At 33.1% G+C, this 26,829-nt stretch overlaps 1 protein-coding gene across 2 annotated transcripts; it reads right to left on the minus strand.

Moving 5' to 3' along the window:
• Positions 1-604: 604 nt before the first annotated feature.
• LYPLAL1 (lysophospholipase like 1) lies at positions 605-26,769 on the minus strand (the record flags this gene model as incomplete). 2 transcript variants are annotated; one of them, XM_079107060.1, is made up of 5 exons in its annotated part: positions 605-938; positions 1,799-1,914; positions 9,672-9,841; positions 22,366-22,465; positions 26,492-26,648. In XM_079107060.1, the coding sequence occupies 5 exons, from the start codon at positions 26,583-26,585 to the stop codon at positions 699-701; spliced, it is 720 nt and encodes a 239-aa protein (XP_078963186.1). In that variant the 3' UTR covers positions 605-698. The 2 variants fall into 2 exon arrangements, with proteins under 2 accessions (XP_078963186.1, XP_078963187.1); XM_079107061.1 differs by lacking the exon at positions 22,366-22,465 and having other exon boundaries at positions 26,492-26,769.
• Positions 26,770-26,829: the final 60 nt, after the last annotated feature.

Here is a 26,829-nt window from a genome sequence, read left to right on the forward strand (position 1 = left end):
ATAGGTACTATTACTCTAATTTTACAGATGAGACCTAGAACAGAATAGCAAAATGGTCTGATGGAAAGATTATTCCACTGAGAATTGGAAGTCATAGATTCTAGTCTTGCTTTTTAGGCTATGGAAGTCTTTAACATTTTGTTATGGTTTGGTCCCTAGGATGGTGATATTGGGAGCTGCTATAAACCTTAAGAGGTAGGGCCTATTGGGAAGTGCTTAGGTCACTGGGAGCACGTCCTTGAAAGGAATTATGGGGCTCTGTCTCTTTTTCTCTGTTTTGTGCTAATGACATAAGCATATGCTCTGCTATGCACTCTTGCCAGGATGTGTCACCCTCATCACAGGCGCAGACCAGTAGCACTGCCAATCTAGAACTCAAACCTCCAGAACCATGAGCCAAAATAAAAGTAGCCTGTGTCAGGTATTTCATTATAATTATGCAAAGATAATACACACTTATATTTCTATTACTAAATACCAATAATAATGATTTAGCCTATGTACACAGCTTTTGAGCAGGTCAAGTGAGTAATGTGGGACTTTATAAACTCAAAATATTAATGCTATTCTATCAAAAGCTACATAAAAATAATAACTACACAAGTCAATTATTTAATACTTTATTTATCCTTATAATTTAGCAATAAAGATCACTTTTCTCAAAAACATTATATTTGTATTAACAAATAAACCTTGATTTATTCATTTTGGCCCTCCATTTCTCCAGGTAGCTTGGTAAGAATCCATGACTTCAGTTTTTCTAACTCAGATTTGCTTAGCTCATGGTAAAGATTTGGAAAACTATAAAAATTTGTGTTCACTCCTAGAAATTTTAACATTGAATTTGTCTCTTCACCCCACGAATGAAGAACTAATTCATCTGCAGTACCATGACACTGAAATAATTCAGGAAGTACACCATCATTTTTCTGAAGAGTCTAGGAAAAAACATGTAAAAATGGAAAAGTGTAAGAAATTCCATTTAAGAAGATCATTCTTAGAAATCAGAGATGGAAGAGAAAAACCACAGTTTTACCAAAGTTCCTGTAACTAAAGGGAAAAAGGAAGCAGAGGTGGAGGGGTGCTATCTAAGGTATACATTGGGGGCATGCCTGGGAGCTTAGCCAGTTGCTGGCACCACCAGAGCTGTGGTTGTATGTGCCCTGCATTAACTCTATACAGGACTCCCTAAAAAATGACCAATGTGTTTCCTGAAGCAGCTGAATGAGTTGGGAAGACAGACCTCTTCACATAGCAAGAGAAAGAGTCACAGAGCTAGAGTAAAATCAAGGGCAAAATTATATTCTATTTCACTTTGATATCTGCTTTATCATATCTACTTTTGGTAGTGAAGATGAAACAACTAATGAATATTATTCATAAATAAGGATATTGCTGTAATACATATCAGTTTTATAATAGGTCTTTCATCTTGAGTATACTCATGACATAATAAACAAAACTTGCTATAATTATCTATTTTCTATATGTATAAAGGATACAAATGTACTATATTATACAAACACACACACACATGCACACACACACACACAAACATTAATTCTCTCTTCCTTAACACTTTGCTTAACAATACCCTTTGTACAGGGCAATTCCTAAACATTAATGATCAACTGGAACTAATCAATATGAATCATTTGGGCATGAATTCCTAGGAATGTTCAATTTACATTAATTGTGCATCCATTTTTATTGCTTATCAACTTTAGTTCTCACATGTTTATGTTTCATGGTGATTTTTTTTTTCAGTCTGGCTTTGTTTTTTAAATCTGTAATTTACCTGGTAAACAGCAGATGCTTTATTCAAAAAACTAGACAGAGCAAATACTCCTGCCACATCTTGATGATTTCTATATGCTAAATGCATCGCCATGCATCCTCCCATAGAAAATCCTCCTGAAAGGATCAAAAAATACACTTAACAGACAAAGCAGAATATACATAGCAATCCAGAACAAAATATGGTTATGCTAGTATTTCTAAAATATTTCTAAAATATTCATAAGCCTATAGAACTAAAAATAAATTTAGTCTACTTTTGGTCTCATACAAGACCTGCTTTAAGAAATAACAATGTTCCACCTAAGTCATCACCAGTAAAGAGATTCATGGAATAAAAGAAGTTAAAAATGAACGCAGAACTCATGTTCACCAAGTAAAAATATTTATCATAATTCAAAATATGACCCATAGTATAATCATTATTTATTTAAATTTCTAATGTCTCCTTATATTTTGTTTATACTTACAGGAAGGAATCCTTACATTGCAACTATAATTAATACCATGCACCTTTTTGTATTGCTTGCCAAACTGTGAGCTCCATGAAAAGTTAAGTTTTCAGTGGATATCATACAATAGGTGTTTAGTGATCTTTGAATTAGGAAGGACAGTAAAAAATTTGATGAGTGAGATAAAACATTTTTGGATTATAGTATTACTTTAGAAATTGACTTAGGAAGGCATAATACAAATAACACATTTATCTATATGGAAAATCATTTATTTAGGTGACAAATTTTTATTGCCTTTTATGTGCCAAATTCTAAGTCAGTTACTGGAAATATGCAGCTTAAAATATATAGAACTTCAAGAAACACATGTATCATAGAGTATGGATGGGAGCATGGTGTGATAGGAGCAGAAAGGCTGTTGGATCCAAGCCTGCCTATAGGCCAGACAATTGGTATGATATTCCCAAACTTGAGTCTGAGCTAAAAGACATCTTATTTATATTCCATGAGAAAATAAATATGGAAAGTAAATCATGTAGTTACATACTTAGAGAAATGCCAAAATACACCTTAGTGTATTTGGTGGATATCCTAATTTCCAGCCTACTATTTTATTTCACTTACCAAAGTGTAAAGCTGAGCCCTGAGGGATCATAAATTTGAATTTATAATATTCTTCTTTTATACATAAAGGTAACTGAAGCCCATGGAGATTAGGTGATCTGCTTAAAGTATTACACCTAAGTTTAGGTGTAGAAGTAGGACTTTCAGAATCCAGATCTCTTGTAACAGAGTTGAATGAACTTTCTAGTATCTGCTGATATTTATTAAAATAGGATCAATTTATTTGGGGCAGGCAGATATTACTATTTTAGACCCAGGAAACTGAAAGAGGACTATTGGTTTGCCAACTTGAGATTTTTTAAAAAGGTATATGTACATAATTACCATGCATGGTAAGTAATATGTCTGTAGTTTTCAACACTCCAGAAAGAAATAATAGGTAGCAGTAGTTCAATACAGATGAAGACCACCTGGAAGTCTCTTTTGAAATACCATCCCCAACATCCCCAGCTCCAGTACATCTAATAAAGGTTCATGAATAAATCTGATGGGGAAAGAGGGATAAATGAAATCTTAAAACTGTATGTGTCATGTGCATTTGTGCATTAGATTTCCCAAAAGTTTAGAAACCATGGGGCAATCCTATTCATGAATTATAGAGTGGTAAATCTTTGATATGTCCCATTGGGAGATGATGTGCAATCCATAGTCAAGATCAGCATTTATGGTAAACATTCATCATAAGTATGCAGAAAGAATCCTGAGCTTTATTGTTTTTTGCCACTAGTTATAGACTTCTCTGCATCTGAAAATTTTCTATGTACTAACATTATGTGGGTTATAAAGTGAACACATTATGAAATCCCTTAAAGTTAAGAAACATTCTTTCTTCAATCACAAATTTTGATCAAGTACTATGATTGACTGAACAAAGTGTTTCTGCCTCTTGGCACATGTCTCATGAGCAAGGCTTTATATTTGGTGGTACTTGGTACATAGTGAGAACCCAATAAATTGAATTTTTAGAAATGAAATATCATAGAATGAAAATAATAAAAATGTATAAATATCTCTGAAACATTATAAAAACACAGGAAACATTTTCTAACCTAAAATTCAGAAGAAAGAACAGGATTAGGCTGAAAATAAGGGAATCTAACTTCTAGTTCTGTCAGTGACACTCCTTAGCTGTTTTTGCATAACATAGTATTTTACTTCTAGTACAGATTGCTAGAATAAATAATCTCTATGATTTCCATCAAGCTTTTAAATATAAATGCTTAATAATCTGTTCTAATAATTGAAACTGCAAAGGCTTTCAAAATTTACAGAATTTTTATAAATACAGAAATCCATTTTCAGTTTAGGAGTTAGAATCTTCTCTCTCAGAATACAGTTCTAGCTTCCCTAAAAGTTCCCAGAACTGATCTTAGGAAATGCTTACTTCATCTCTTCCAATTTCCTTTCTGTTCCTTATAGTCCATTTACTTGAAAAGTGAATTCTAGGTTGCTTACAATAAAAAAAAAAAAAATTGCTGGCAATAAAACCACATCTTTAAAAATAGGGGAAAAATGGGAAGATACAAGGGAGAGATGGGATTTAAGGGGAAAGTGTGAGATCCAGAGTGGAAGAGAGTTTTTCTATAGCAAAGTGATATTATTTAAAAGAAGGAATCATAACACACCATACTAGAAACTTGTCCTAGCACTGAATTCTTTGATGTAATTTATTAAGTAAATTTTTATTAATTATAAAACTGAAAGTCACACATTCTACATACAGCCTCTTCTCCAACTGACTCTTTTTAATAAAAGTCTTGGATGAACACTTAACAGCCACTAGAAAATAATGATCCCTCTATACCTCTGAACAGTGTCTGACACAGAGAGCTTATTAAATAAATATTCATTAAGGGCTGGGGCTGGGGCTCAGTGGCAGAGCACTTGCCTAGCATGTGTGAGGCACTGAGTTTGAGCCTTAGCACCACATGCAACTACAAGCAAATAAAATAAAGGCATGCTGTCCATTTACAACTACAATCTTTTTTTAATTTCATTGAATAAATAAAATTAAATAAATTAAAGTTTAATAAAGATATTTCTGTAAGGAGACAAACCTGTCATTGGGAAATGCCATTTTTGATGATTTGATATAAAAGGTGAAGCTTAGAAAATCTAGAAATGAAAGATTAGTGTGCCAATCATTCCTACACTGACTTCTTAAAAATAAAGATTTTAGACTCAATTCCAGACTAACAAAATCTCACACTTGTCTAATTTTTAAAAGATTTATGCCATAAATCAGATGTTTGAGAATCACAGATATGTAGCAAACAATTCAAAACTAAGTATAATGGGTAAGAGCAAAAAGTGAAAATATGGTCATGATTTAAAAGAACTCCATATGCTATAGATACCAAGGCTACAGGAGCAAAGTTATTTTTCTGAGAGATTCAAGAGTTTCAATTGTATTTTTGTCAAATGTAGCTCACAACTATTTGCAATGTAGTATGAGACACAACATTTCAAATTTTATTTAATTTTTAACAAGTTTAAATTTCAATTGAAAGAACCATGTGTAACTAACTAGTAGCTACCATATTGGTCAGTGAAATTCTAGAGCATTTAACATGTACCAGTGATTTAAAAGAACATCAAAATTCATAAATGGAGCAAAAATAAAATTAGTATTTCATAAAATGATAATTATTATGCTAAGATAAAGATCATTAAAAGATGCAACATAAAAATAGAGTAGTAAGCAAAAATATATTAACATGATTTTAAAAGCATACCTATAATAAAAACAATTGCAAATATTAAGTACCTCTGAACACTTTATTTTTATTGATCAGGGAAGCAAATCACTTTATGTGTTAATCTCATGTTCAATTTTCATAAATTACAATGAAGAAAAATGTACTTCCTAAAATCTTTTTATTTAAAGGTTCAATCTAATTCACTTACCCATTCATAATCTTGTGAGGTAATCTGCAATTCCTCACGGCCTTTGACAAATAATCACCTTTGGCTTGGGACACTATCATGAAAAGAAACTTTGTGTATTTTTCCTATAAGACAATTTTACACAAAGGGCTAGTCACTTGAATTCAATTTTCTACCTAAGAATCTAAGGTCTAAAATAAAATGTACTGTTCAATAAGTAAAGAGCAAATAGTAAATTCATTGTAAGTAATGGTTATAATGGATATTTATAGCTGCTGGTGAAGTATTTAAAATGTTAAGAGTTAATATTTCAACATATACTTAAGATTAACAAGCTGAATATAACATGTTAAAAATAATAAACTTGGCTTTATGAACTCTTTTTTATAAAATAAAACAGAAACAATCTATAAAACAACTATACTGGGAAAATTAAGATCCTCTATCCAAAAGCAAAAGTCTAAGGAAAAAAACAGTTTGCTATCACCTGAATAGGATTCTAAAAATCCTAATAAAATCTACCATCATCGCAAATTTCAGCAGTTCTTCCATTTACATATTATAGTAATTTCTTCATATTGTGATGAAGTCTTAAAAGATTGGCATATACAAATTATGGTTATATTTATTTATATATTTCCTCTCATGGAAAGTTTGCAAGATAAACAAAATATTTTCCTGTATATAAAACTTTTAGACAGTTTTAAGCCTTTAATGTCCTGTTAATTATTATTGAAGAAATAAAGGTTGTTTAATAAATTGAAGTGCATATATATTTAAAGAAAGGAGAATGCTATCATTCCAAGTTTCTGCTCCCAGCAGGGCTTCAGAAGAAACTTCTTGAGCTTTAAGTTCAGGAAAAAGCAGTCTGAAAATTTTGGTGTTAGGCTTTTATCATGGGAATTCCACTATTCCTTCATTTTTATATTTATTTTAAATCTTATTATAATATATAAACGTTCACCACACTGTAAAGTGCTTCTACCATATAGAGACAAACAAAGAAGAAATGGGTCATCTGAAATCTTAATATCCATATGTAATTTTGATACTTTTTTTTCTTTCCCAGTTTTTTATTATTTTATTATTGAAAATAAAACTATAAGTATTCTTGTACAAGTTTTTGTGGGCATGCTATACATGTTATTATTTCTCATGAGTGAATGTCTAGAATTAGAATTATTGAATCTGGAGGCAGATGTGTTTAATTTTATAAGAATCTATTAAATTATTTTCTGAAGTGATTTTGCATTGTACCAGCAATATGTGAGAGTTCTAGTTACTCTGTATCCTCATCAACACTAATTGGTATGTTGTAGTAGTTCATTGTGATTTTTTTTTTTATTTTTTTATTGTAAACAAATGGGATACATGTTGTTTCTCTGTTTGTACATGGCGTAAAGGCATACCATTTGTGTAATCATAAATTTACATAGAGTAATGTTGTTTGATTCATTCTGTTATTTTTTCCCTTCCCCCCACCCCCCACCCCTCTTTTCCCTCTATACAGTGCTTCCTTCCTCCATACTTGCCCCCCTCCCTAACCCTAACTCTAACCCTAACACTAACCCTTCCCTCCCCCCATTATGTGTCATCATCCACTTATTAGCGATATCATTCGTCCTTTGGCTTTTTGAGATTGGCTTATCTCACTTAGCATGATATTCTCCAATTTCATCCATTTGCCTGCAAATGCCTTAATTTTATCATTCTTTATGGCTGAGTAAAAATTCATTTTAGCATCTAAATTCACTGTTCATGTACAATTTTATATTTTGCTTTTTCTTTTGTGTAATACTGACTTGAAAGAATTTCCAGTTTCAAAAACTTAAAACCTGCAATTATTTTTTTAGTTGAACATACTCATTGAGTGTCTTTTATGTGAGTATACATAGTATTTAAGAGCTACATTATATTTAATTAACTGAATGGACCATAATGCCTTTAGCTATTCCCCTCAAGCTGAGTATTTGGATCATCCATGTAACTGCCCCATATGGTCCTAGAAGTACTTGCTTCTCCCCGCCTCAAAATTCTGATAATATTTCCAATATTATCAAAATTCAAGTAATCTGTTCATGTCATTTGTCAGATTCTATACATCCTAATCAAAATTAAACCTAAATTATATTAATATTTTCTCTTAACAACAAATTATCACCACCTAGTGGTCACATCTGATCATGGCATAAAGTTCTTGACTAAATCGAGGGATCTGGGTTCTAGTCCTAACTCTACTATTAGTCAGTAATCTTTTTGATTTTTAATTTGTTCATCTCTGGAATGAGAATAATTACATCCTATTTCACCTGTTGCAAGGCTCAATATGAAAATGACTATATTATTTAAACACTATCTCAATACAAAACACTATGATATATAATGGCAACTTAAAAACTATTAAGTATATTATAAATGTCAACTAATTTAAGAGAATTACCAACATATATACTTTTTTAAACACAATGGTACCCAAGGAAAGAGTCATTTGCCTTTCTCCATTTTCATTTCTGACATTACACAGAAAGGGACTAGAAGGAAATAAAGTTTCAAGGCAGACTTTAACAGGCAGAACATACTGACTATGAAATATGCTTACATTCTGCACACTGAACACTTTCAGTGTTAATAAAGTTAGAAGAATACTGGATAATCTAATACTATTGATAATTTTCTCATAATATAAGATTTGAATTCTAGTGCTGCTGTTGACTACTTTGCCAACTTTCAGATGGCAATTTAAGTTACTATTTTATGTGTATGTTTCTCCTAAATTTTATCCTAACCACTAAGGAAACATGAGATGTAAGTATAAAAACATTAATGAATGAACATTTTTCTTATATTCTTGATGTGAAAATAGGATTCATGTACACCTCTAAGGAACACTCTTTCACTGAACATCTCCTATGTATCCGATCTGAGATGGGAAGTAAAGTTTCTGCCCAGTTCTTTCTATCTTAACCAAAGTTTATTCATTTTTTTCTATATATTCCTTTGCATAAACCCTAGAAGACATTTTTATAGTCAAGCCCGTTAGTCAACTATAATTTGCTTAGTATAATCTTACTTACTCCTCCCTGTATTCTCAAAATCTTAAAATAGTATGTGTCAGTTCAGTCTTTCCTCATTCTACTGTATCTATTGTGTTTGCCTTCTTGCTATTTTCCTGACCTATAGACTAGTCAGCCCCCCACAATGTTGCTGGCATAATCCTTTTGAAAAGCAGGTTCCATCACATCTTTGTTTGGTTGGGGTACATACCAAACTATTACCAACTGGGAGAAACTGAACTGCCCTTGCTTTCTTCATGAATGTGTTTCTCTTTATTTACCAGGAAAATTCTTATTCCCTCTTAAAGATTCAGCTGAAACCTCTTCTAAAAAACAGCTCCTAATTACCAGAAAGACTTATTTATTCTCTTCTCACTGCTGCTCACACTGTACCTTTTACATACTTTATAATAATACATGCATTGCATTTGAACACTTTTCATTATTTATTTCACTAGACTGTAGTTCTGAGAATTTTTTTTTTGTGCTCCAGGTCTAATTTTTATCAACAATTTGGGGATAAAATTTAGTATGAGAAGTATCATCTTAGAGTTGACTAAATAAGGCCAAAATACCTAAAAAAGATGGTAGACCATATAGGCAATACAAAAAAAGAGAATAATTTCTAAAACAGAGCAAAATATGCTATTCTTCAAAAAAGAAAATCAATTCATGTTTCATGAGATATTATTCATGATTCTAATATTTTCAAAAGCCTCAATGTATGGTTTATCTAAAACGATGAATGGAACAAATGATTAAACAAATGCTTCCAAACAATGTTCCAAGTAAAATTCAATATATGAAATTAGACAAAAGTGAAAAAATATAAATAACCAACATTTAAAGTTCTTACCTACTAATATCCTGTTCTTCCTGATGCCACTTTTTACTTCATCATCAATCAAGCCAGTAAGGACCTGACACATTGCATCAATTGATTCAAGGTGTTCTGGGCAGTCATTAGATATTTTAAATCTGTCAAACCACACATTGGAGAATCCTCCCTTCAAAGGAGTATAGGGCCTGTTTAAAACAAACAAAGAAATAACACAGTTGATTTAGTTTCAAAAGATTAGTGCTCTGAATAACTTATACTAAAGAATTCATATGAAATTATCCCTATGCATATTGCGTTAACTGTCCTTTACTTAATATTGATTCTGTTACCATTCCCTAGATCTAGTTCATTATCTTTACTTAACTGTCCATATTTAAGAAGTGGCATAATTAACCCATTAATTGCACATTAATGCTTTGGAATGCACTGTTACTTTAAACATAATCAAGCATTTCAAATATTCTGTTTTAATACACTGTAATGGAGTTAAGGGGTTCTGGGTTCAAATCCTGTACTGGTAAAGGTAAATAAAAGGGGATCAAAACAATCCCAGAGATCCTTGTAGGCAAACACAGAGAGATACAGTGGGATATATTTGATGAACATGGAGAACAAAGGTTTGTCAAAGATAAAGGACAGGAGAATACGACAAAAGATACTGCTTATCACTGGGCCAGCCCTAATTTTCTACTTACTTCATGGAGAATCACGGGGTAATTTTATATAAGACTGCCATAGAAAACACAGTCAGTGACAAAAGACCCATCACAAATGAAAAGAATCTAAACTAATGACAAGTAACTTTTCCCTTTAATAACTAGAGATGCAGGATTCCTCCTATGACCATACCTCTTCTACTCTGCCATCTCAGATTCTGCTGGATTCTCTTGCTCTGCAAAGGCAGTGAAGTAAAAGCATGAAATGTGAAGCTAGAAAACAAAGCAGAGGGCTAGAAGACCCAAACGTGCTTTCTTCTGTCTTCTCTGGGGAAAAGCTCACGTGAAAGAGCAGCAAACCCACCCATGGGGCTAAGAACAGCCTAATCTCATTGCCACAATCGGTAGGACAAAAGGGTGGTGCTGAGTGGCAGAACTACCCTGCCATTCTTTCCTACTGATCAGGCCACTTCAGAGTAAAAGGACAGACACGCGAGGGGCCTGAGTCAAGAGATCGGGATTTGGAAAGATTTCTCAGAAAAAATGAAAGAAACCTGGAATCAAGAAAGGTGCTCTGATTCAAATTTACGAAAACTTCAAACACATGGAATATTGTTGATTTATTCAAACAGAATCATGTCATGTTTTAGAAAACTTTTTACCTTTCTACATTTGAATGCTTCTGATGAATATTCCTATAAATCAGTATAGAAAATACCAACATTTTCCTTAACCTATGTAGTTCTAAAAAAATTATAGAAATATGCAATGTTTAAAAATTTTGTCATTATTTTAATGTTTTTCATATCAATTTTATTATTTTTTTGCTGAGCTTTCCATCCTTTCCCTCCTCTCCCTCATATACCTTATCCTCTAGACCAGGTAAACCATGTTAATGATCTGAAAATATATATCCTTCAATCAAGCAATGCACGTATGCATATATATATATATGTATTTTTGTAGTACTGGTGGTACTATAAGGACCCAGAACCCAGGGGTACTCTATCACTGAGTTACACCTCCAACCCTTTTTATTTATTTTGAGACAGGGTCTTGCTAAATTGTCCAGGTTGGCTTCAAATTTGTGATCCTTCTGCCTTAATGTCTCAAGTAACCGGTTACAGGTGTGTGCCACTGAGCTGACTCCTTCAGTTTTGTTTTAACACCTACATTAAAACATATACTTACAGGATTTCTTGAATATTGTTGCTTTTCAAAAGTGAAATACACCTATGTGACTTTCTTATGTCCAACATGCTCTTCTCTTAACAATACCTCATAGAAATCCTTCCCTCTGATACAGTTCTCACGCATCTTTTCAAATAATTATATTGTACTCTAAAATAAAAATGTTTTTCAATTTAATTAGCCAGTCTCCTACTAACAGGCATTCATTCAGTGCCCAGGTTCCACCCACTAAGAACAATACTGTATTAAAACACGTGTGCATACTTGCTTTTATGTACTAGAATTTTTATACCTATGGAACAGGGTCCAGGAAAGAGGACTGCTGGATTGAAAAATGTAATTTTTATCTTAATATAAGTTTCATAGTTGATCATAAAAACTGCAAGAATTCGCCTTTCTATAGCAAAGGCAGGAGAATATCCTTTTGTTCACAGCACAAACAGCAATAAGATACTAACAAACTTTAAAATATCATCATTGAAAGATAATCAACTAGAATTTTAAAATCAACTTTATTTAGGTAAAATTTACATATATATAAACACACATTTTAAGAATACAGTCCAAACACTTTTGACACTGCAACTGTCATCTCTTCAATGACACATAACATTCTCATTTCTCAGAAAATCCCATCAGGCAATTCCCAGATACTCCCCAGGCCACTCATGAGTGTTTCCATCAATGTTGATTAGTTCTGCCTATTCCAAAACTCCACAAAGGTGTAAATGCTGACTCATATTATTTGCTATCTCTTCTATTGGGCTTTTAATATTTTCCCTTGTTAATTTAGAAGAGCATTTTGTCTAATATTGATAAACATCTGTCATCTGTTTTTTAAGTATAAATTTTCAAATCTATTTTTTCCATACTTTGTTTTTGGTGCATTATAATTGTACATCATGGTGGGACTTGTTCTTACACATTTACACATGCACACAATAAAAAATATAATTTCGTCAATATCATTTCCCAGGTTTTCCCTCTCCCCCTCTCCCCTCCCCCTGATCCCTTTCCTTTAGTGTTCTCCCTTCAATCCAAATCTTTTTTGGAATATTTACAGGTATTTAAGGTATCTTTTTCATTTGATAAAAGATTTTTGCATTTAATATAATGTCTTGTTTGAAAACTAAATATATGGCTTTCCCGATAAGTTTCTTTCAGTCCACCGATTTTGACATTTCAGATATTCTTCTAAGATTTTTGTTTGCATTAAAAAAAAATTTTAAGTCTTAAATTTTGAGAAATTCATTTTATACATGGAGTGACCTAATAATTCATAGTCATTTTATCCTAGATGAACAGGCAACAACTGTGAGGAGGGGTGGGGAGGGGAGGGAAGGGAGCCAGTTAGACAGTCACCCTTCTCAGACAAAGGTGAAATACCACCTTTGCCATATATTTAATTTGATTCTGGGTTATCTAGTCTCTTTGAACATAGGTTCTAAGACAGAATTAAGCCCTAATGCCTAAGGCATGTACGATATATAATGACTTCTTTCCAATGTATGTATGATAGTACTAATTCTATACTGTCCTTGGAAAAATCAAGAAAATAGTTACTCAAATAATTTTTGTATGTTCTGTAACTCATGAAGAACTCTGACTGAGAAAGGCTTTGTTCTGTTGCACTAATTTATTTATCAGTTTGTACCATACCCACTGTACTACAGTGGTCATGAGAGGAAACCCTTTCCTCCTGTCATCACACTGGCCTGTTCACTTGTCCTGTCTATTGTCAGGCACTCGTTGTCCTTTGTTTATCCAAGAAATTCATTAAAATGTTTAGTAAACTCTAAAATTTTTCCAATAATTCCCTTAAAAAATCCTTTTGGAATTCTAATTAATGCTGCATTCCTGCCTGAGAATTGACATTTTTGACAAAAAATTGAGGGGAGGGCAGAGTTTTGCAGACACAACTCCCAGGGTTTCTTTCTCCTGCACTGCTCTCCATTCAGGCTTTCACTTGATATAAGATGATAAAAGTCTGCACCAGCTCTTTATTAGGACTCCTACACAGCCTAAATTCTCCCTCAATCCTATATGCCTTCTGACCCCAGAAGTTTGGCTTAAGAGAGGTAGTCAACTGGATTTAGGAAAGCAAAGGCAGAAAGCATTCAAGTCTTCCTTCTCCCCAAAACCTTAGGATTAACTCTGAAAATGAAAGCAGGTGCTTCCTACAGAGTCATTATTAGACAAAATGAAATCTCGAATTGTATTCAAATTGTCACTAAAACCACAGTGAAGTTCTAAATTAAAATGCAATATATAACACTCATTCTAAAGTTCAAATTAGACTGTACCCTTTGAATCATTTCTGCTTCCATTTCCATTTTACTCTGCTATTTCACTAAGTGTTTATTTGTCTGTCTAAGCACTTAAATCAGGATGATATCATAGGCTAAAATGTGAATCATTCTGGGAACCCAGCCATTAATGGAAAAAAATGACATTTACTTAACTTTCTTCCCTTTGACAATGCCTTAATTAATTAATAGACGCTCCATGGTGGTAGAATCCCAACCAAGTGTTTTATTAATCTGGTAGCTTTTCCTTCTCTCATGTCACAAAGAAAATTAAAGTTTTCTGTTCAAAGGGAATAATTAGGAAAATGTAATAAGATTGAGATTAATTTAGAAATTTTGGTTAAAAAATGTAATCAAGAATACATGTCTCCTAAGATGTAAGAATCTTTAAATAAAGTATGAAAGATTGTTTTTAAATAGCTAAAAAAAAATAGTGGCACATATGTTATACTCATTCACCTTCCTTCTCAAATAAATCATTTTATTAGCTGGTATAAAACAGCTCAGACATTACCACAATAAATAAATATGCTTGGCAAAGAACATCTGTGCGGCTCCTAAATCAATCAATCAATCAGCCCATTACACATTGGTAAAGTATTAAGCTAGAATAAAATGTTCAAGGTTACTGAAAAATAAAAAGACACTCAGCTTACAACCAAGTTTTGTTTTGATGTGAGTTCCCCTAAAGTCATAAAATCAAAAGGTCATTCATGATCTTTATGATAGCAAGCTGGCTCCTGTCTTCCTCTCTGCTCTCATTGAAAAGCACTTCGCTCAGCATTCACTAGGTTCACTGACTTCCTTCTTTTCAGCTAAGAGGCCCAGCTTGTTATTGATCCAGGAGCTTTGTATCTGACAGCCCTCTACTGGGAATGCTGTTTGCCACCCTTCTCTATGGTGGATTCTCACTGGTCATTAAGGACGCAACTCGAATGTCACCTTCTCAGGGGACACTTTAAGTATACCTCCCCTGTATCCTGCCAAACACACACACTTTCTATCCTATTACCTTACTTAATTGCATTAATACCATTCATCATTATTTGAAATTATAATATTTAGATTCCCATTTATTTTCTATCTCCATGTGAGCTCCCTAAGAGAAGGGCTTTATCTTTTCCACAACCAAAATCAAAGCCTGATATATAGTAGATGCTACATAAGTATTTACAGAATAACAAATGTCAATAATCATTTGTATTACTTGGGAATGATTTGTGTCAGCTAGAAACAACAGGATATCTAAAACTTTTTTTTTTTTATTGGTACTCTGGACATCATTTAACTTTAATTCTTATGAAATTCACATTGCAATTTCTAGCAAAATGGTCAAATTTTTCTTTAACTTTAAAAAAAAAAACCCTCCATTATTTCTAAGTAACCAAGTTTTTATATATCAAGTTTTAAATTAACTATTTAAAAAACTTACCAAAAAAAATGAACTATTTCTTCAAAATAGCTGCTTTTAGTAGAGTTCCTGACTAGAATGCCTGTTTTACAGAACTGCTGGTATCAGGAGAGGATCTCCTCAGATGCTTCAGATCAGAATCCTAAGCAATGAAGTAAAGACAAACCCACTGTTTACTCTGCCTAACTAACATGTGCCAACATCTATTTTATAATACATATTTAAGGAAAAGTCTAAACATTCAGTTTATGTGGAAAAATAGTGAATCAAAAAGTAGAGGCACAAATCTTATTTCAGAATTTTTCAAAACACTGAGAAACGATATCATCATAAAAATTATAAATGGCTTTTTAAAACATTATTTTTCTAAAAATGGAAATTCTAATTGTAAACTCAAACTAAGAAAAACCTCTAGTTGTAAATACAGCTTAAATGTGTCAGAAATAAAAGTCTTTATTTAGTACTTCAATTAAAGAGCCCCCATTAACATAATAAAAAATATAGCTCTATTTTCCGTTTTAATTAACACGGCAAACTGCTGACTTTTACTTAATAAGTCCTTATTTCACTGATTAAAAACATCTATTAAATATGGTTGAGGAAAAGGAATACTTATAACCAAAACAGTAATTCTCAATTTAATTGAAACATAGCAATATTCTGTAACAAACCACAACTCAGTAAACACAACAGAGTATTGTTTTCCTCTTCTGCTCTTTATGTATGACAAATATTATTATGACAAAAATGATGGAGTTTTCAACATATGTAGATGTAATACATATAATAATTATAAATTGGGGAGGATAAAGGGAACTTTGTAAGTCAAGGTTCTATAACTCAAAAGAGAGGAAACGTTTGCTATGTATATTCTATCCTAGAAAAACCAAGAAAAAAGAATAGATAAATTAACATGAAGTATTAAAGTTCAAATAATTCTGAAAAAGGGGAAAATGGAATGTAGAAGAACAAAGAAGGGAGTAGACCTAAATTCAGATGTATTTATTCAATGTTACATTAAATGTAAATGGATTAAACAAATTGCTTAAAAACCAGAAATTATTAAAGAAAAAAATCCAACTATAGTTTGTATGTATAAAATACATTTTAAATATAATTGATACAGGTAGGTTAAAAGTAAAAGGATGAAAAAAGACCAATCATCTAACACTAACCAAAAGAAAGGATGGAAAAGATACAAAGTATGCCTAAGAAAGCCAATGTATACTATATGATTATTAAATGTTACACCTTAGGATATTACAAGAAATATTCCATGTCTGGCCAGAACAATAATTCCCAAGCCCTTCTTACAATGTGACTCTGGTATTTCCTTAAGAGGTAGGGTTCACATCTTGTCTTCTCTTGAATTTAACTGGTCTTCTAACTAACAAAATAATAAAGCTATGTAACTGCTAAGCCTAGGTCTATGAAGGCAATACAGCTTCCTTATGGTTTTCTGAGGACATCTGCTCTTAGAACTCAATCTCCATGCTACCTGGAAGCCCAAGACTCCATATGGAAGCCTCACATAGATGTTACAGTAATAAGTCTGAAGTAAGGTCTCAGCATTAATGCCAGATAGTGAGGCTTCTGATGGCTGCATTCCCCAGGAGTAAATTTATGAATCATATCCAGTCTTCCAATTTTCCCAGCAGAAATCCCACATACAATAGTACAGATCAAGTCATCATTACTTTACCCTTTCTGAATTCATAACCCTATAACATTTGTGTTGTTGATAAAATTGTTGTTTTGATGGTTTGTTACACAACAGTAATACTGAGAACATAGAGACAGAAAATATTTTAATATATATAATGAAAGCAGAAGAGAAAAATTAATGAGATGTAGCTAAAATAGTATTTAGAGAGAAATTTACAGCTCTAACAAAATAGCAGGAAGAAATGTAAGAGCAGATATAACAAAGAAAAAATAACAAAGACCAATTTAGTCTATAAAAAAGTTAATAAACTGATAATTCCTTGGCAAAACAAAGAAAAAAGAGTGTTGATAGAAAGTATTACTATCAGAATTGAAACAAAACATATCAACATAAACCATAAAAGCACTAAAAAGAAGTATCATGAAAAACACCATACTTAACAGTAAAATACTAAATGCTTCTCTTTCAAGAGTGCATAGGAAGGAGCTCTTGCTTCTATTCAGCATTTCAAACAAGTGCAAAAAGACAAGACAATGCAAAAAATGGCATAAAGGTTGGAAAGGAAATAGTACTGCCACCTTTACTCACAGACAATATGACTGTTTACACAAAAATCCTAAGGAATATATTAGACAACTAGAAACAACATGTGAAAATATGAAGATAACAGGATGCAAAAACAAGTTACAAAAATAATTTATTTCTATATACTAGCAACAAATAATTGGAAAATTAAATATTTTAAAATTCTATTTAAACTAGCATGAAAAAATTTGTGAACAAACTTAGTAAAAGTCCTCTACACTAAAAAATCCAAATCATGGCTGAACAAAATCAGTAAATACCTAAACAATGGCAAGACATACCATGTGCATTCATGGAAGACACCAATTTCTCCAAATTAAACTGCAGATTCCATATATATAATTCTAAACATCATCCAAACAGGCATTTGTAAAATTGATAAGTAGATTTTAAAAATTTTCATGCAAATGCAAAGAATCTGGAATGATTAAAACTTCTACCACTTGATTTCACAATTTCCTATAAAGCTATAGTAATCAAAAGTTTTGTAGTGGTAAATATTAGACAAATGAACTAATGGAATAGAATATAGTCTATGTGAGAATCTATTAAAATGTGTTCACAAAATGACTTTTACAAAAGTACTTATAGCATCATTATTCATTTGATCCAAAAAATAGAAATAATCCAAATGTCCATCAACAACAGAAGGAAGAGAAATTGGCGGTCATATAATATATTTACTCAGAATTTTACAACTATTGATACACACATATGCATGAACCTTAAAAATGCTATGTCTGAGAAAGAAGTCAGACACAAAGATTAAATGATTCCATTTAAACACATTTCAAGAACAGGCAAAACTGTGCTATAGTAATAGAAATCAGAACCATAGTTGTTTATGGGAGATTGGAACTGAAAGGAAAAGACGTACAAGAACACTCTCTGGGGTGGGAGGAACATTCTTTCTCTTAAGTTTGATAGGCAGGTGGATATATTTACAAAATTCACTGAACTGTACACCTAACAGTTTTATATTTCACTGTAAATGTTACTTTTAAAGAAACACACTAAGACTTATGCCCATAAGATATCATCAGGAAAGTGAAGATGCAAACCACAAGACAGAAGATATTAGGATTCATCTAACCAACAACCACCACAAACTGTATGTGAAAAAATACAAAGCTCTGGTGAAGCAATTAAAAACACACACACATACACACACACACACACAGAGAAAAGCACTGGTGAACAATTTGAGAGGCATTTCTTGTGAGAATATCCAAATGCCAAATAAATATGTGAAAGAATGCTAATATCATTAGTATTAGAGAAATGCAAATTTAAAGCAAAGTGTGATACTACTACATATCCACAGGGTTGACTATAAATTAAAAACACTGACAGTGAAAAGTATTCCAGAGGATGTGAAATAAATGCAAAACTCAAACAATGCTGGTGAGAGTGCAAATTATTATAACCTGTCTAGAAAAATGTCTGACCGTATATACCTAAGCAAATAAAAAACAACCTGCTTTTATTTTTCATTAGCATTCATTTCCATAAATATCTGGTTTGGGGAAAGCTACATAATAGTAAGTATCTTTTCAAAGATGTGAGACTAGATATATTCTAGAACAAAACTGGCTAGCTAATACAGGACATTTAATCCTACAAAACAATTAAGTAGAATCAATGGAAAGATTTTAATAAGGGATGATATTTTCACTATGTCCTGGTAGATATAGCATAGTCAATGAAGCACCTATAGTACAGAAACCCACAAGGGTTCATAAGTGATAAAAGCAAAAAGGGAGAGATATGAGGTACTATAAATCTGGACAATGTCAGAAAGTGTGAACCAGAATGTCAATGGATGAAAACTTGATGGGCTTTTTAAAAGGCTGTTAAAGTTCACTTTTTTTCAAGTATTAATTAAACTAAAAACAACGAGTTAAAGAAAACATGTATCTACCAAATGCCTCCTTTGGATGTCACCTGAAAGACAGTGAAACGGTAGCCCACGGAATCCTATCAGCATCAAAAGAAACACTGTCACAAAAGATGGAAAGAGCAGCTGTCTTTATTCTTCCAAATGAAGCCATATTATGCTACAAAGGTCAGGTTAATAAAATCTAAGCCCAAACTCCTTACCTAAACAGAGTAAACAGTTGTTTACAACATCAGTCAGAGGTCTTGAAACAATAGAGTTTACTGTGAATGCCAGGTTGTTCTAATAAAATACTATCAAATGGTATTGTACAGTTTGGAAACCAAGTTAAAAGGTGGGCTTAATGACACAACACACCTCCTGAATTGGAGGCGCCTCAGTTAAAATGGTCCAGCATACTTTACATACTTCAACTTAAAAAGTCTGTGCTCATACTGGATTTATCTGCTTACTACTCAAGTCCTAGAAAGAAAAACTACAAATCCTTGGGAACTACAATTCTTATGTTAATAATCCACGACAATTTATACACGACAATTTATACTTCTTAAAAACTATTCACATTGGCATAAATCATTATACATAAAATATGAACATTGTATACAATTATCTACAGTTACTCAGACCTACTATATAAATGTAAATTGCAACAAATTCTGCAAGATATTATCAATATTCACTAAGGGTCTTCTATCTGTCAGGTTCTGTGCTCAGTGCTTATGGATAGTGAAGTGTCTAGAAGGATACAATAAAGAATTTTGATTAAAATTGTTCTAGAAATTTGTCCAGCACAAGGTAGGAAAAAATACAGTTAATTACAAGACAATATCTTAAGTATTCTCTCTCTTAACTAACCTTTACTTAATTGCTTCAAAGGATTAAACAAAGCTGTCTATTCTCTTGCCTGATGCTCATGGTAGGCTAAATGCTCCTGTCCTTCTAGCATACATTTTTGCTTCTACAAATTGGGTATTTTGCTTTTTATGCTTACCAAATTTAATGAAGTTTATCCCCAGATTTGTTTGAACCAGTTTTAGTTTTCTATTGCAATTAAATAATTTATTATTACTTAAAATAACACTGGAATCTTTTTGCAGTTTTGCTAACTAAAAGTGAAAACTTGAGTAAGTCACTATAACATTGCATTTAAGTAAAATTATGACTTGATCTAGAACAGGGGCTATCAACATAGTCTCAATGGGAACCCTTTCTAAGATTTAAAACTACATGTTCAAAATGACAGCACCCTGGCCATATAAGAAAGGGAGAGCACTAAAAATGCAGCTAGTGCAACTGAGGACTAAATTTCTAATATTAATTTAAATTCAGTCAATTCACATACAAAATGAGATGTGCTGTATGTGTAAAACATACACTAGATCTCGAAGTTTTAATATAAACAAAAGAATGTAAAATATCACTTTAATAATGCTTATTTTGATTACATGTTAAAATAATATTTTGAATATACTGAGTTAAATACAATACATTAGTGACGTGAATTTTACCTGTTTCTTCTTCCTTTACTTAATGTGATGCCAAGGAAATTTACATTTATATAAATAATTTATGTTACATTGATCAGTATGGTCTAAAATGTTTGATGATCTATGTAAATGTTATTGATTATGAAAACAACAAAAAGTTACTAGGAATTCAGTGAATCATTTCAATGATTTAATTTTTACTAAATCAAAATAGTATCCACAAACAATACTTAGTGCATATAGAGATATTTGGACTCTGAAATGTTTCCAGACTAAAGTTTGAGAAACACTGATCTAGAATTCATATCACAAATGGTGACGAAACATGAAATTCAAAAGATAAAAATTATTAATTCCTAGAATCACCTTTCCAGTGTTCTTCTTTGTGATTATCAATTACATTTATCCACAGAATGAAATGCACTTATCTTTCCCACTCTTACAGAAATACCAGTATCTTTTCCCTCTCAACTTTAACATAACCTAAAACCCAATAACAAATAACAAGCATTTATGACATATTCAAAGACATTCAACTTACAGGACAAAAACCAGCCCACTGGTCAGCAGGTTTCTTATTTACACTAGTGCACTTCTAAACTCTCAATTATATTAAAAACAGTAATTTTTTTGAATCTTCGATCTTACATTGTCATTTTCGTTCTACCTCCTTCAATGCTATCAACTAGATAAGCAAATTCTTACTGGTGAACATAAAGAGATCCTTGAAGTCCTGGTTCTTATTCTTGTTACTACTAAGTTAATGGAAAAACAAAGCAAATAATTTGCATAAGTACATAGTATGTTTAATAAAAATAAATCAAGAACAGATAATGAGGAATCAGATTGGGATGCATAGCTCAGCACATTATTTTGCTTACACAAAAAATACTTGCCAACCTCAGTTTAAAGCATATGTTCAGAATAAAACAGTACAGATGCTAAGTTAATATTTTAGAAAAGTAGTTTGATTTCAAAACTATACTAGTCTTATTACTGTGTATTAAACACACCTACAGGTTTTTTAATCTAAATATTTATTAAGTCAATACCATATTTCTATTATGGTTTACTGGTTCAAAAAGAGTAACATTTCTAAAAAATCTTTTGAAATGTGGAAAGAATGTCATGAACTCTGGCTTAACTAAATTATTAGAAAGAACACAGTATACTTGTTGAAGTTATTAATTGCCTCTAGGAGCAAAAGAAGGGAGGAATAAAGTGTGAAAGATGAGCAATCTGCAAGGCCAGAGGAAGCAGAGTCTTGTTGGTCATGCTTAGTACACAGTTTAATTCAGAGCTATAGGGAATGTTTTACAGAGAGAGAAACTACCTGGCAAAACCTGGACCAAGAATCTAAATACAAAATAAAGAATACCTTCTGGAAAAAGGAATCCTAATTTAAAATACCTTAAATACAGAATCAAGTTTATAAAACAGCTAGCTGGCATATATCTCTACATTTTATGGCACAGAGTTATACTGAGAAATAGGACAAATTACTGCATACCTGGAAGGAGCCGTTGGATAAATAATCTTTACATGTTCGAATGTTAAGTCTTGATTTAAAACCTGCTTGATCCACATTCTGAGTCCTTTTCCAGAATCACCTGATGAATTACAAAATCTAGAGTAAGATGAACATTTTAATACAGTGCATATAAAAACAGTCTATAACTTTCAAGTCATACAAGGCTGGAATAAGGATTTTTAAAATCTCCATATACAAAAATAACTATCTAGAAAATGATTTGGCAATGTGACTTAGAAGGTATCATAAGTAGTAATAATTTTGATTATTACTTGAGGCTTTATCACTGATTTCTTTGAATACCCTTAAGCTTAAATTCTGTTTTCCTCACTTGTTTAATGGGCATAACAGAAATAAATTAAATAAATTAGTTTTCCTAGAAGAAAATTCCATATATCTGAATTTTAATACCATCATTTCTTAACTTATTCTTAGAAATAATAAATTCCTAAAGTGAGTGTTAAACCTAATTATATTTAGATTGGAACAACCTAATGCAATTTTCTTGGTTAAGACAATAGCAAGCCTTTAAGAGGGGTATTCAGTGCACTTTTATTTTAACTTGAAAGAAATCAGAATTTAATTTTGATAACGTGTTTACATGATCTAAAATCATTGACTATATACTCTAAAGCTGAACAACCACCCAAACTCATGAATTAATATATGTGTATTTGTATACAGAAAAAAAATGTAGTAAATATAGGTCCATTATATGTAGTCCTATAAAGGAAAATTTGAAGGTCAGAACTTTAATTTTTTAATCAATTAATTCATGAAAACATAATTTAAATACTGTCTATTGAATAACTACTGATGTGCCAGGCACAGTATTTACTGCTAGTGTGACACTGGTGGGGACATTATTTTATTATGATAAATAGGCATTAGTCAAGTAAAATAAATGTGTAAGGCATATGTAACCACTACGAAGATAAGGAAGGGGGTGCTGTAAGGTTTACTGCACTCAGCATTGATCGAGTTAATGAGTTCCACGGCAACTTCATGAAAACAAGCTCCACAGGGCAAGGCTTATTTTGTTTTGTCCACTGAGTTGTTTGTTAACCTAATTCCTACAACAGCACTGACACAAACAGAACATAGAGTTTTTGAATGGTTTAAATTAAAATCTGCAGGATGGTGAGCAGCGAAATGCAGGATATCTTCTACTCTTCTCACTCCAGGCGCATTAGCCTCACTGCTGTCCCATGAATGTGTTAGGGAACCTACTTCAAAGTCTTTGTCTTGTCTTTTCCATTGCCTGGAACAGTGGAACCCAACATTCCCATGATTCACTCACCTAAGTCTGGTCACTGAGGCACCATCTTCATAGCAAAGCACACCCTGAACACCTTTTTTAAAATTGCAATCACCCTCATATCTTCTATCCACCACCCTCATACTGCTCCCCACCACATAGAACTCAGTACCTTCCACTGTGTTATTTCCTACGCTGGAATGTAAGCTCTATGAGAGCAGGGGTTTTTGTTGGTTTGTTCATTGCTATATATTCAGAGTCTAGAACATAGTGTGACTACGTGATATATTTCTTGAAAGAAGGGACTGAATGAATGAATATTAGACACTTAGATAAACATGTCTTAGAACTCAAAGTAGGTCTAAAATGAAGACATACGTATGTTATCACCTGTATATAGGAGAAAAATGTTGAGTGAGAAGAGACCCAAAACCAGATTTTGAGGAGCCCTAGCATTCATGGCCAAGTACAGGAGGATGAGTCTACAAAAGAAACCAGAAGTTTATGCACATGTATGATTACACAAATGGTGTGAGTCCATATCATGTACAACCAGAGAAATGAAAAGTCATACTCACATTTTTGTACAATGAAACAAAATGCATTCTACTGTCACGTATAACTAAATAGAATAAACAATTAAAAAAACAAAGAAACCAGAAAGAACAAACAAGGGATAGCAAAACAGTTCAAATAAGATCTAAAAATGTCCACTACATTTAGAGATGGAGAGGTTACTACTGACTTTGGAAAGACCCTACATAGTCAACTTATAGACCTTGTTAGATGAAGAGAAAACCATAAACAAGACACACATTGTTTGGGCCTTTGTGAACCATACAGTTTAATGTAGACCTCCATAATTAAATTAGGTAATTACAAGTATGACAAATACCATTGAAAGGACAACCATAGTGTGTCTTAAGAGAGCAAATAAGAGTGAACTAACTTCATCTGGGAGACTGAACAAAGCTAACAAATTTATCATGTATTTTTTATCCTAAAAGAAGATATTTCTTTAGTATTTTAGAAGTGGGAAGGGCTCAAATTAAATTGGCAATATATAACTTACATTCCCACATGTTCTTCAATAGCTGCTATATTCTATAAGATTTTTTAAAAACTGTCTCTAAACACACTTTTTTAGCCTTGGAAAAATTAATATACATCCATCCATCCACAAAACCCACTTTTTAAAATGTCAGTACCTTATTCCAAAAATATTGTAGTTTTTTTTTTTTTTTTTTTTTTTTTTTTTTTCTGGTGGTGCTAGGGATTGAATCTGGGGCCATGTCCTTACAAGGCAAACACTCTACCAACTGAGTTAAATCCCCAGCCAAAAATATTGTATAACTGTTATATTGGGTTTGTCCATATTTGGATTAGCTATAAGTCAAACAACTCCTACAACACAATCACATATAATAAAGTCTAATATATCATTAGCCTCTAAGCATGATAAAAGCCTATTTCCAATAAGGTTTATATAGTTCAATGTAGATTTAAATATGTAAGAATCACATTATTAATATATTTACATAATTAACAGAATTACTTGAATTCCATGTCCAAAGTACAAAGGGAATACACACACACACCCTTAGCCCACCAGAATATTAAGTTTGGAGGAAGAGATTTGGGTTCTAATTCCAATTTCATCACCATTCACAGTAATAGTCAAGTGACTTAGAACTGTGGAAGTTACCTGGCCTCATTTTCAAAATGAAGAGAAGAGTATCTCCCATTATTGCTCATATCTAGTTCTCCATCCTGTATCTTTCCAGGCATCATCCCCCTTAAGCCTACACATCTCAACTCAAAGACTACTTTCTTTAAAAAATCTGACAAGCTCTTCATCTTCCAAATGGCTTAATAGTGCTTAACCACAATTTTTGTTTTTTCCTTTCGGTCTCTTGGCAGTAAATCATGCACCATCTTGTGATCTCCCATGCATGCTGACTCAAACTAATGAACTGTTTTTGTTTTTAAATTTAGGTAGGCCCCCTGAGGATGCTGACTGCATCTCATTTCTTAAAAAACAAAAAACGAAAACAAAAAAAGCTAAGCATTTTGTATGCGAGAATTAAAACAAGGGTCCTTATTCTGGAGGCGCTCACAATCCATTAGAGAAGACAGACATAAAAGATTACAGCTGAGAGTAAGAAATGCTATATAGAATGAACGGCAGGCAGAGGAAGGAGAAAATACCTGCCCTTGGGCCTCAGAATTAGCTTTTTACTATACCTTGAAGGTTTAATGACAGAGGGAGAAAGAGGAAAGCAGGAATGGGGAGGAAAAAGGAAAGGGGGAAAGCATTCCAGCCTGCACAGTGCCACATAAAAAGGAGATACTCAGTAAATATTATCTGAGTTAACTGTGAAACTCACTTGTCTAAAGCAAAGGCAAATAACCCATCCCGGTGGAACAATGCAAATCATACTAGCTGACCCTGAAAAGTAAATAATCTGCGTGCTTCTAGCAGAAGATTCCCTTTACTAACTTGCTGTTTAAATGTGCGGAGAGGAATGGGAGGTGGTTAAGCCTTGCACTGGGGAGAATGTTGTGAATGGAGGACTGAACAGAGGGCTGCAGGGCACATGGCACAGGGACAGAAGAGAAGATCGTGGACCAGTGCGCAAGATAGAAACAGGAAAACCAAGAGGGGACGGTGAGGCAAGTGACAGTAACCTTGCGTCCATAATCACGGGCTAGCAAGGGCAGAACCACCCTCTCCGAACCCACAGGGCTCCTTTTGGAGCCGGCGCCTCTTCCACTGGGAAACACTGGGGGACGAAACGGAGGATGTTTCTACGTGGCAGATAAACAGGACGTAAAACTGAAATCCACCTGAGCCATGCAGGAAGATCAGTGAGGCGCTGTGCCTCCCAGCCGGCGATACCACACAACGCCGCAGGGAAGCTGAACCCGACGCAGCAGCCATCGCGGAAGCCTGGAGAGGTCGTGCACCCCCACCCTTGCGCCACCGCGGGGCCGCGCGCGCACGCACGCACGCAGACGCCGCGCGGGAGCGCGCCTGGCAGCGAGCATGCGCCATGGGAGCTGTCCTGCCCCTGAATCCCTTTGTATTTGGGCTCAAGTGTGAGTTTCCTAGTTGTACTGAGCATTTGGTTTTGCTAAGAATGGTATTTCACAGGTGACAGTCTGCAGTGGGCTATTGTAGTAAT

The sequence above is a fragment of the Sciurus vulgaris genome (genome assembly GCF_902686455.1).
Source record: "Sciurus vulgaris genome assembly, chromosome: 12".
NCBI classification, from domain to species: domain Eukaryota; kingdom Metazoa; phylum Chordata; class Mammalia; order Rodentia; family Sciuridae; genus Sciurus; species Sciurus vulgaris.